The 12,758-nt window shown below is 47.9% G+C and overlaps 1 protein-coding gene across 1 annotated transcript; it reads right to left on the reverse strand.

Annotated features, from left to right (window-relative positions):
- Positions 1-805: 805 nt before the first annotated feature.
- On the reverse strand, positions 806-12,115 carry LOC137535417 (oocyte zinc finger protein XlCOF22-like). The gene is made up of 6 exons (XM_068257253.1): positions 12,049-12,115; positions 7,616-7,751; positions 7,416-7,530; positions 6,364-6,461; positions 5,894-6,251; positions 806-2,251 (listed from the first exon to the last, which is right to left on the reverse strand). The coding sequence occupies exons 3-6, from the start codon at positions 7,447-7,449 to the stop codon at positions 1,185-1,187; spliced, it is 1,557 nt and encodes a 518-aa protein (XP_068113354.1). The 5' UTR covers positions 7,450-7,530; positions 7,616-7,751; positions 12,049-12,115; the 3' UTR covers positions 806-1,184.
- Positions 12,116-12,758: the final 643 nt, after the last annotated feature.

Consider the following 12,758-nt stretch of genomic DNA (forward strand, 5'->3'; position numbering starts at 1 on the left):
TTCCCCCAGATTACTGTGCACGGGGCAACTCTGAGCCCTTCTCTATAGGGAGGAATCCTGGTTACCAGCCCCCAGTTATACCTCATAGAGAGAGGTAAGGGGCCACATACCCCCTGCCATAGGTGCAGGGGCAGCTCTGACATTCCTAGGATTGGAGGGACCCCCCAGAACACTGTGCATGAGGCACCTCTGAGCCCTTCTCTATAGGGAGGAATCCTGGTTACCAGCCCCCAGTTACACCTCATAGAGAGGTAAGGGGCCACATACCCCCCAGCCATAGGTGCAGGGGCTGCTCTGACATTCCTAGGATTGGAGGGACCCCCCAGAACACTGTGCATGAGGCACCTCTGAGCCCTTCTCTATAGGGAGGAATCCTGGTTACCAGCCCCCAGTTACACCTCATAGAGAGAGGTAAGGGGCCACATACCCCCAGCCATAGGTGCAGGGGCTGCTCTGACATTCCTAGGATTGGAGGGACCCCCAGAACACTGTGCATGAGGCACCTCTGAGCCCTTCTCTATAGGGAGGAATCCTGGTTACCAGCCCCCAGTTACACCTCATAGAGAGAGGTAAGGGGCCACATACCCCCCAGCCATAGGTGCAGGGGCTGCTCTGACATTCCTAGGATTGGAGGGACCCCCAGAACACTGTGCATGAGGCACCTCTGAGCCCTTCTCTATAGGGAGGAATCCTGGTTACCAGCCCCCAGTTACACCTCATAGATAGAGGTAAGGGGCCACATACCCCCCGGCCATAGGTGCAGGGGCTGCTTTGACATTCCTAGGATTGGAGGGACCCCCCAGAACACTGTGCATGAGGCACCTCTGAGCCCTTCTCTATAGGGAGGAATCCTGGTTATCAGTGTTCAGGGGGGTCCCTCCAATCCTAGAGTTTACTATAAAGGCATTCTACTGTATATGTACCAAATATTTATCTCACCATGTCACCTCAATTCAGGGACAGTAATGCTTTCTGTGCACAAATCTATCCATGTACATTTTTCAACAAATTAAATAAACATTGGAAAATAAAACTTAAGGTCACGACTTTTCCAAAACTCAACATATATGTATGACAAGCAGTGAATTACATACAAAGCATTTCCCACACTCAGCACATGTATAATGTATCTCAACAGTATGAAATACCTCATGGATGACTTCTAAATAAAACATTTCCCACACTCAGTTAATAAATAGGCCTTCTAAATAGTGTGTGTACTCATGTTTGGCAAGGTCAGCTTTATATCTAAAACATTCACCACACTTCGCACATAGATAGGGCTTCTCACCACTGTGTTTTCTCTTGTGGTTGACAAGATCTGTTTTATGTCTATAACATTTCCCACACTCAGCACATGAATGCGGCTTCTCACCAGTGTGAGTTCTCTTGTGTTTGGCAAGCCTGCCTTCACTTCCAAACCATTTCCCACACTCAGCACATGAATTGACATGATTTTTCTCATGTCTGACTAGCTGTGATTTCCGAACAAAACATTTCCCACACTCAGCACATGAATATGGCCTTTCACCAGTGTGAAATCTCTCATGAATAGTAAGTTGTGCTTTTTGTACAAAACCTTTCCCACACTCAGCACATGAATAGGGCTTCTCACCAGTGTGAGATCTCTTATGAACAGCAAGATTCGATTTAACCAAAAAGCATTTCCCACACTCAGCACATGAATAGGGCTTCTCACCAGTGTGAGTTCTCTTGTGTTTGACAAGCTTGCCTTTACATGCAAAACTCTTCCCACACTCAGAACATGAATAAGGTTTCTCACCAGTGTGAGTTCTCTTGTGTTTGACAAGCATGCCTTTACTTCCAAAACATTTCCAACACTCAGCACATGAATAGGGCTTCTCACCAGTGTGAGATCTCTCATGTATGGCAAGATCTGATTTTTGCAAAAAGCATTTCCCACACTCAGCACATGAGTAGGGCTTCTCACCAGTGTGAGATCTACCATGTGTGACAAGATTTGATTTACGCCCAAAACATTTCCCACACACGGCACATGAATAGGGCTTCTCACCAGTGTGAGATCTCTCATGACTAACAAGCTTTGATTTGCAAGAAAAACATTTCCCACATGTAGAACAGGAATGAGACCCTCCAGCAGGGGGAGAGCTGTGCTGGTTACAAGGCCCCTCAGGGTTAGACAGGTGGGGGGAGTCTGGGGGAATATTTGGGGTAACCAGGATATCTGCAGGAGAGTCTTGTCCAGTGACATCATCATCCGTTGTACAGTCTGTGGGTACAGAAAAACCAACAATCAGTAACACTCCCAACAAGCTGGAAATTATAATAAGAACAATGTTACAAACCTAACTAGGGGGGGGGGGGGGTGTCTGAAATGTAAGATTTTATACTTTTATTAGCATAAATTTCCCTATTCTTTTGGCGAAAAAAACCATATTTGTATCCTAGAGGCTGAGTGGGGGGCGGGGCTTCCCCGCATGCTATTACACTGGTAGCGGGTGGGGCAACCAGAAAAGTCTAAGTCCCCATTTATTTGCTCACTTACATTGACCATTAATAGCTTAAAGAGACTCTGAAGCGAGAATAAATCTCGCTTTAGAGCTCATAGTTAGCAGGGGCATGTGTGCCCCTGCTAAACTGCCGCTATCCCGCAGCTAAACGGGGGGTCCCTTCACCCCCAAACCCACCCCCGCAAACAGTCGTGGAATTGGTCGTTCCTGGAGGCAGGGCTAACGGCTGCAGCCCTGCCTCTCAGCGCGTCTATCAGCGGCGCATCGCCACCTCTCCCCCGCCCCTCTCAGTGAAGGAAGACTGAGAGGGGCGGGGGAGAGGCGGAGATACGCGCTGACAGACGCGCGTGGGGCAGGGCTGCGGCGGATAGCCCTGCCCCAACCAGGAAGCGCTCCCCTGCTGCACCGAGGGGATTTGGGGGTGAAGGGACCCCCGTTAAGCCGCGGGATAGATTTATTCTCGCTTCAGACTCTCTTTAAATGATACACCAATACTATTTTGTTTTGTTCACTCAGAAAAAAACAATGGTCTAACATAATCGGTATTGCGCTCGTCCTGCACCAATCAATCGGAATGGGATAAAAAATAATCAAAACGTACAAAAATGACAGCAACTGCGCTTTCTGAGGTTAACCGACCTCTTACCAATGATCAAGTTGTATCCAATCTCAAACAAAGCAATAGGATAATATCATAGTGCAAGTATGTTTGTAAAACAACTAAATTCTCATAGCAACATATCTATAGATCTCCTGCTCACCCTTTGCAGCTGCTGCCCACACTCACAGACAGCTGTCCTCGCTTTATGGGTGTGCAGTCTCAACCACAGAACTTGCAGATATAGTCCACCTTCTTATGACACGGTATCAGGCATACATCTAGAAACTAAAAGGCTTCTGATAGTGTAAAACCCACAGTTTTATTGTATAAAACAAGAATTGTACTCACAAACACAAGAGTAAAAAAGCGCTTATAGGTTTAAAATGATCAGGGGATGTCTCCTCCTGCTGCTGGTCGCCTCCCTTCCAGGCTCCGCCCTACGCATTACGTCATACGACTCATCAGGGACGTAACGCGTAGGGCGGAGCCTGGAAGGGAGGCGACCAGCAGCAGGAGGAGACGTCCCCTGATGTGTGCCTGATACTGTGTCATAAGAAGGTGGAGGTGGACTATATCTGCAAGTACTGCGGTTGAGACTGCACACCCATAAAGCGAGGACAGCTGTCTGTGAGTGTGGGCAGCAGCTGCAAAGGGTGAGCAGGAGATCAATAGATATGTTGCTATGAGAATTTAGTTGTTTTACAAACATACTTGCACTATGATATTATCCTATTGCTTTGTTTGAGATTGGATACAACTTGATCATTGGGAAGAGGCCGGTTAACCTCAGAAAGTGCAGTCGCTGTCTGTAGGGCTGGGCAGCCTTGCAGCAAGGTGAGCGTGCCAATTGTTGGCTGATGGTCACTCACATAGAGGTGAATCCACAATAGAAGTTGCACAACCGGGCCACATAGGGTGATGGTCCCTGTGTTCTGATACAAACAGGATTGCACTATGAATTTGTTCTTGTCTTTTTTTCCATACATGTGAACATTTCCGCTATGGGTGAAATATCGGGGGTGTCTGGACATTGGACGTTGAACAGCAAAGGAAGTGCTTATAAGGACTGTCCTTACAGTAATTGGACACTGGGAGGGGGTAGCACACTCTATTTTGTGTATTGTATAGATTCCTGAGATGTACATGTAGCATCTGTGTTTGAGTTGCAGCAGGCCCAGGGATAGAGGGGAGTGGGAGAGGAGGGGAGCGCAATTGATAAAATCTACCAAATAATCTATAGTTGCATAGGGGCGTGGCTAAAGGTGTGGTTGGGGAGGGTCTTAGTGTCCCTTTCTGCTGGCTCCATATGTTGGGCGGTCTACACTGACTGATGGGCAGCAGCAGATAGTGGATTTAGCAGCAGACAGTGGGTGGCTGGTGACAGCCGATTGACTGAATAATATGAAAATCTGCGTTATCATAAGCATGCCTGATCGCCAATTCGACTGATTTCAGAACGAAACTGGTCAAATCTATCGATCGGACATGTTGGGAAATCTTGGGCCGATGTCAGTCAGAAGCACAGGGGTAACTGTGTGCAATAATCGCAAAACACAAACGTGATGGAAACCCCGGCTGCTGTCCCCCAAATGTTTTCTGTGCCCCCCCCCCCCCCCCCCGGTGCCCGTGTATTTATACTTTACCCGTCATTGTCCCCTGAGTGTCTGTGCTGAATTTCCACGGACATCAGGGGGCGCAATTGGAGGAGCATCGAGGCAGAATCACAAGGCCAATTCCTGGAAGACTTCATGCTGAAATCGATCAGGAATCGGCCTGCGGTTTATGGGCAGCATCTGATCAGAGAAAGAACCTTCCGGTTGCATCTGCCCATCATTGCAAGATGTATGGCCACCCAGAGATTGTATTGTGCTAGTGGGTGGAATGATTGGCAAAACTTCCTTATCCTCTCTGGGAGTCAGGCTGAAAGCTGCCTGCAGGGGGCGCATTCCTCCCTCCCTTCCGTCACTCACAGCCCATGAGACTGATCTCCACTGGCTACATGTGTAAAGGTGGCCATACATATTATTGTAATGGAATCGGATGAAAATTGGTGCCGCCAAGTGCATGCCGAATCGGTGAGACTTGCTGCAAGATGTAGGGCTGATTTGCTCAATCGGGTGCATGGCGGTAACAGGAAGCCATATCGGGACGAGCAACGAAGGCAACAAAGCACCTGACACTGTTCCCCTCTAATGTGCCCTCCCAGGTGTCCAGTGCAATATACATTACCTGTCCGCGGCCGCTGCTTGTCCTCCGCTGGTTCCGTGTGCTGTTCTCTGTCCATACAGCACCCCGCATGGTTGATGGAGTAGCATAGGTGACGTCATGTGTACGCAGAGGACAAGTGGCGGCTATGGACAGGTACTGTATAGTGCACTGGGCATCGTGGGGCACATTAGGGGGACAGCATAGATGTGGTGTCACAAAGCCGATTCCAGATCGATTTGATCAGGATTCAGCCTGAGATGTATGGCCAGCCAACAGATCTCTTTCTAAACATATTTTATTAGAGAGATTCATCTCTTGGTTGAATCTGCCCTTCATCGCCTAATCTATGGCTATCCTAAGAGGGCAGGACATCTTCCAGCTGAAGAATTATCATAACCTCCCTTCTAAATAACCGTCTTAGTTTACCAATCACATGGCGGGGGGAGGAGTAAGCAACCAGCAAGTGACCCAACAGAGCTGCCATAGCTTGAAGGTTCCACACCATGGAAGCATGAAAGAGCAGAGAGTTGAACTTGGTGGTGCTCCAGGTGCAAGCCTGGAATGGCTGTGCCTAAAAATGGCATTGACTCACCTGCTCTGCCCTCTGCAAAAGTGTCCTCCACTTTAATTATCCTTATCACATCTCCATCCTCCGCAGACTGCTGACCACTCCTTATATCGATCTCCTCTTCTTCTTCTTTAATTGTCACCATCATGACACCCTCCTCCATAGACTGCTGATCACTCCTCACATACGCCTCTTCTTCGTCCTCTTTATTTGTTGTCATCATGTTACCCTTTTCTGCAGACTGCTGATCACTCCTCACATGTGTCTCCTGTTCTTCCTCTTTGTATGTCCCCATCATCTTACCCTCCATAAACTGCTGATCACTCTTCAGATATGTCTCTTCTTCTTCCTCTTTAACCACAACATTTTCATGTTCTCCATCCTAAGTGCACAAAATGACAGATCATTGAAATGGTGAACACAGATAACAGCATATGCAGAATATAACAATGTCACACAGTTTGGGGTATCTAATGACCCTCAGTACCACCTACCTGATAATGATGGCGGATGGTAGGATCTTCCTGTAGACAATCCCAGGAATAAAGAGGACCTGTACATCTCTCTGTTAGGTTTCTGTTACTGGATACATCTGTAGGAAACACACACACTTACTGAATACATTTGTGCTCATTCATAAAAATGTTTACAGTTGCGATACAAGTTCGGTATTTTCCCGAACTAGGCAGGCGGTATGTTTGTGTAACATGAGCAGCTGCCGAGTTGATACATTTTCTCCTCCAGAGACAGCGTTAGTATAGGAGAGGCAGCCCCAGCATCACTTTACATGTGCATTTTTTAAAAACTGCCTCTCCTTGCCCTGAATCTGCGCTGAATCTGTCTATTAGTCTTTCTAAACAATCTATTTAATTGCCACAACTTAGAGGAACTTCAAAAAAATGTTACACATGCAGGCTTTGTGATGTGAAATATATCTGTAAACAGGTACCTAAGGGGATAAAATACACAGCCTTGGTATTCTGGAATGCCTTTTTTTTTTTGCTCTGTTCCACTGCTGCTGCTGCCTCCCAGGTCTGTCTAATTAGCTTAGCTGTTCTCCGCATGGTTATTGCTACTTCAAAGGGAGCAGTAATCTCCGTGCTGATCCCGTTTGCTCTAATCTTTATGAACTGACATATGGTGACATTTGTTAACATAATCACCGCACAAGGTGGTAATTTATCGCACTGCTCAGGAACGTCAGCTTTTCATGCGGAAACAGCTTTTATGAATAAACACTTTGCTAAGTGCTCGGTAAATTCAGCTGTTTTCAGCATTTCCGCGTGTGGAAATGCTTTATGAATGATACCCATTGTCTCTATGTGTTTATCAGATGATGGGGGATCTACATGGACAATCCTGGGAATATAGAGGACCTGTACATCTCTATGGTGGGTTTCTGTTACTGGAGACATCTGTAGGAATTAGGAAACACACACACTGACTGAATACATTATCTCTATGTTTTCTATATTTTATCAGATGATGAGGAGCTAGATGGACCCTCCCTACTGCTCTCTCCTGTACAAGTAAAGTCTCCTCTTACCCGGTGATGTGAGGGGCGGCTGACTCTCCATCATGACGTCCTTGTAGAGGTTCTTGTGTCCTAAATACGGTCACTCCTCCCTGGGGAAGCAGACGTTCTGACATCTCATAGGAACCTGACACACACAATGATACAATCACCACCCAGACACACTCCTTGCTATTACTACATAATGTCCCATAATTCCCAGCACTGCTCACCTCTCCTGTCAGCAGCTCTATCATCTTCCTGGTGATTTCCAGAATCTTCTGCTTGTTGTGTCCCTCAGATATCAGGGAGTGAGGTGGGGGCACCGTTATGGTCACAGGATCACCAGAATTCCAAAGGAGTAAAACTCTGTATAGAAAGACCATAAATAAAGTCACATGACGCTCCCAGAATCCTCTTCACCAAAGCCAGATTAAGACCATACAGGGCATGAAGCAGAGCAATAAATATAGTCACCCCGGCCTGCTTATCACTTGAAAGGGTGCCCAGGGACGTTGGAAGATCTCTGTCCAATGGACAGGCAATGGGAGATTGTAATGGCCCTGCTATGAAGACAATCTAGCTTTTATCTGCAGGCCACACACCTGTTATAAGATAGCTGTTTGTTCCCCCAATACCAGAGTTAGGCCTGGAACCCACTGGAACGCTTTTTTGAGCATTAAGGGAGCGCTTTAAAGCGCTGGATATTTGCTAAATGCTCTGCCAATGTAAATACATGTAACAAATTCCACAGTAGCGACTGCGATTAGCAAAATCCCAATTGCAGGACATGCAGCATTTTGGGAGTGTTGGCGCTTCAATGTACAGTATTGAAGTGCTGGCAAATCGCTCATGAATCACTCACTACACATAGCGATTTGTGTGTGATTTTAAATTACTGCACACTAAAAAAAAAAAAAAAAAATTTAAGGACCAATCGAAACTAAAATTGCTAATCGCAAATCGCTATCACAATCACTGCCAAAAAGCTGACACTTTTTAAAATCGCTGGAAAACACTCATGAAATCGCTTACAAAAAGCTAATTAAAAACGCTAGCGATTGCGCTAATTTGCGATTTGTAGTGTGCTCCGGGCCCAAAGCAGCTGGTAACTCAGATACCAGAATTTAACATCCCCCAGATACATACAATAGGTAGCCATGCCCCCTAGATCAGAGTTCCCCAACCCTGTCCTCAAGGCCCACCAACAGTACATGTTTTGCAGGAAACCACAAACATTCACAGGTGAGGTAATTAGTGTCTCAGCAGAGCTGATTAACTACCTCTGTGGATTTCCACAAAACATGCACTGTTGGTGGGCCTTGAGGACAGGGTTGGGGAACACTGCCCTAGATACAAGAAGTAGGTAGCCATATGTGCCCCCCAATTAGCCATATTAGATAATCCTATGAGTTTTCCACTTAGCAATATTAGGTAAACAGATGTGTGTATAGATGGATGAGGAGAGGCAGAGACTGATGCCCCATCTACATGATACGATTCTTTGTGCGATTTGATTACGATTCTATTTATGATCCGATTAAATCCAACATGTCTGATTGGGATTCGATTCAATTCGATTTGCCATTGTTTTGCAATGGCAAATCGAATTGAATCGAATCCCGATCGGACATGTCAGATTTAATCGTATCGTAAATAAAATCGTAATCGAATCGCACAAAGAATCGTATCGTACCCATGTCTGTACTAATCTCCCCACTGCCCCCCCCCCCCTCCCTATACGCATGTCTGTACTAATCCCCCCACTGCTCCCCATACCCATGTCTGTACTAATCTCCCCACTGCTCCCCCATACACATGTCTGTACTAATCTCCCCACTGCTCCCCCATACCCATGTCTGTACTAATACCCCCACTGCTCCCCCATACCCATGTCTGTACTAATATCCCCACTGTTCCTCCATACCCATGTCTGTACTAATACCCCCACTGCTCCCCCATACCCATGTCTGTACTAATCCCCCCACTGCTCCTCCATACCCATGTCTGTACTAATCCCCCCACTGCTCCCCCATACCCATGTCTGTACTAATCCCTCCACTGCTCCCCCATACCCATGTCTGTACTAATCCCCCCACTGCTACCCATACCCATGTCTGTACTAATCCCCCACTGCTCCCCCATACACATGTCTGTACTAATCTCCCCACTGCTCCCCCATACCCATGTCTGTACTAATACCCCCACTGCTCCCCCATACCCATGTCTGTACTAATCCCCCCACTGCTCCTCCATACCCATGTCTGTACTAATCCCCCCACTGCTCCCCCATACCCATGTCTGTACTAATCCCCCCACTGCTCTCCCATACCCATGTCTGTACTAATCCCCCACTGCTTCCCCATACCCATGTCTGTACTAATCTCCCCACTGCTCCCCCATACCCATGTCTGTACTAATCTCCCCACTGCTCCTCTATACCCATGTCTGTACTAATCCCCCCACTGCTCCCCCATACCCATGTCTGTACTAATCCCCCCACTGCTCCTCCATACCCATGTCTGTACTAATCCCCCACTGCTTCCCCATACCCATGTCTGTACTAATCTCCCCACTGCTCCCCCATACCCATGTCTGTACTAATCTCCCCACTGCTCCTCCATACCCATGTCTGTACTAATCCCCCCACTGCTTCCCCATACCCATGTCTGTACTAATCCCCCCACTGCTCTCCCATACCCATGTCTGCACTAATCTCCCCACTGCTCCTCCCATACCCATGTCTGTACTGATCTCCCCACTGCTCCTCCATACCCATGTCTGTACTAATCCCCCCACTGCTTCCCCATACCCATGTCTGTACTAATCCCCCCACTGCTCCTCCATACCCATGTCTGTACTAATCCCCCCACTGCTCCCCCATACCCATGTCTGTACTAATCCCCCCACTGCTCTCCCATACCCATGTCTGTACTAATCCCCCACTGCTTCCCCATACCCATGTCTGTACTAATCTCCCCACTGCTCCCCCATACCCATGTCTGTACTAATCTCCCCACTGCTCCTCTATACCCATGTCTGTACTAATCCCCCCACTGCTCCCCCATACCCATGTCTGTACTAATCCCCCCACTGCTCCTCCATACCCATGTCTGTACTAATCCCCCACTGCTTCCCCATACCCATGTCTGTACTAATCTCCCCACTGCTCCCCCATACCCATGTCTGTACTAATCTCCCCACTGCTCCTCCATACCCATGTCTGTACTAATCCCCCCACTGCTCCCCCATACCCATGTCTGTACTAATCCCTCCACTGCTCCCCATACCCATGTCTGTACTAATCTCCCCACTGCTCACCCATACCCATGTCTGTACTAATCCCCCCACTGCTCCCCCATACCCATGTCTGTACTAATCTCCCCACTGCTGCTCCCTCATACCCATGTCTGTACTAATCCCCCCCACCGCTCCCCCATACCCATGTCTGTACTAATCCCCCCACTGCTCCCCCATACCCATGTCTGTACTAATCCCCCCACTGCTCACCCATACGCATGTCTGTACTAATCCCCCCACTGCTCCCCCATACCCATGTCTGTACTAATCTCCCAACTGCACCCCCATACCTATGTCTGTACTAATCCCCCCACATCCATGTCTGTATTAATCTCCCCACTGCTCCCCATACCCATGTCTGTACTAATCTCCCCACTGCTGCTCACCCATACCCATGTCTGTACTAATCCCCCCACTGCTCCCCCATACCCAAGTCTGTACTAATCCCCCCACTGCTCCCCCATACCCAAGTCTGTACTAATCCCCCCGCTGCTCACCCATACCCATGTCTGTACTAATTCCCCCCCCCCACACTGCTCCCCCATACCCATGTCTGTACTAATCTCCCCACTGCTCCCCCATACCCATGTCTGTACTAATCCCCCCACTGCTCCCCCATACCCATGTCTTTACTAATCCCCCCACTGCTCCCCATACCCATGTCTGTACTAATCTACTCCACTGCTCCCCCATACCCATGTCTGTACTAATATCCCCACTGCTCCCCCATACCCATGTCTGTACTAATCCCCCCACTGCTCCCCCATACCCATGTCTGTACTAATCCCCCCACTGCTCCCCCATACCCATGTCTGTACTAATCCCCCCACTGCTCCCCTATACCCATGTCTGTACTAATCTCCCTACTGCTCCCCCATACCCATGTCTGTACTAATCCCCCCACTGCTCCCCCATACCCATGTCTTTACTAATCCCCCCACTGCTCCCCCATACCCATGTCTTTACTAATCCCCCCACTGCTCCCCATACCCATGTCTGTACTAATCCCCCACTGCTCCCCCATACCCATGTCTGTACTAATCCCCCCACTGCTCTCCCATACCCATGTCTGCACTAATCCCCCCACTGCTCCACATACCCATGTCTGTACTAATCCCCCACTGCTCCCCCATACCCATGTCTGTACTAATCCCCCCACTGCTCCCTTATACTCATGTCTGTACTAATCCCCCCACTGCTCCCCCATACCCATACTAATCCCCCCACTGCTCCCCCATACCCATGTCTGTACTATTCTCCCCACTGCTCCCCCATACCCATGTCTCCCTCACTGCAATGTATACCTGTACAATGCCCAGCAGACATACAATTGCTAGTATGTAACAAGAATTGCACATTAAATTACCTTTTCCAGCAACGTCTCCTCCTCCAGCAACTTTTCTTCCTTCTGTTTTACATCACTTCCTGACTTTGGCAAAACTACTTCCTGTGTGTGTGATCGCCATCTTGTGGTGAATAAGCTCTCTGCAGCCTCTATTTGTGAAATTACCTGCATTCAGCCATCTAACATTATTCTGATTGTTGCTATACTTTTCTGTTGCTGCACTGCAATAATAATAATTCATAATATTTATTATTATTTGTCCCCGGACTGGAGTTGTAGAGCAGTGATGGAGAAAAATGTTTTTCAGCAAACAGTTCCTGTTGAACTACGATTGTTCGTTGATATTGGATAATTTATAATCAGATATGGGTGCGGAAGTTTTGCCCATAACTAGCCTTAGGATGTCTACAAGGGGGTATGAAGGATCTGATCATTAAGTATTCAATCTGGGTCAGTAATAGTGATGAGCAACGGATGAATTCCGAATAGGTTTTATTCGGAATTCATCTGGGGGGCGCGGGAAGTTTAAACTTACCCAGGAGTCTTCTACTTTAATCCGTACCATGGCGACGCGTGTTATATGGAACTCTCAAAGCCTCAGGACTCTGTGATTATCTGTGCATGTTGTGGACTGTGGTTTCCCGTGGTGGGGATGGAGTGTTAAGAATTCTGCGGGTCCCCGGGTGAGTATTAAGGTGCTGTCCACTGCTTCTGAAGGACACCACGAGCTT

Source organism: Hyperolius riggenbachi, chromosome 10 (genome assembly GCF_040937935.1).
Source record: "Hyperolius riggenbachi isolate aHypRig1 chromosome 10, aHypRig1.pri, whole genome shotgun sequence".
In the NCBI taxonomy this organism is placed as follows: domain Eukaryota; kingdom Metazoa; phylum Chordata; class Amphibia; order Anura; family Hyperoliidae; genus Hyperolius; species Hyperolius riggenbachi.

Coding starts and splice junctions, on each gene's coding strand:
- LOC137535417 (XM_068257253.1), bottom strand. CDS start 7,449: ATGATGGAGAGTCAGCCGCCCCTCACATCACCGG. Junction 6,462..7,415: donor GCCGCCCCTCACATCACCGG/GTAAGAGGAGAC, acceptor TGTTTCCTACAG/ATGTATCCAGTAACAGAAAC. Junction 6,252..6,363: donor CCATCCGCCATCATTATCAG/GTAGGTGGTACT, acceptor TTGTGCACTTAG/GATGGAGAACATGAAAATGT.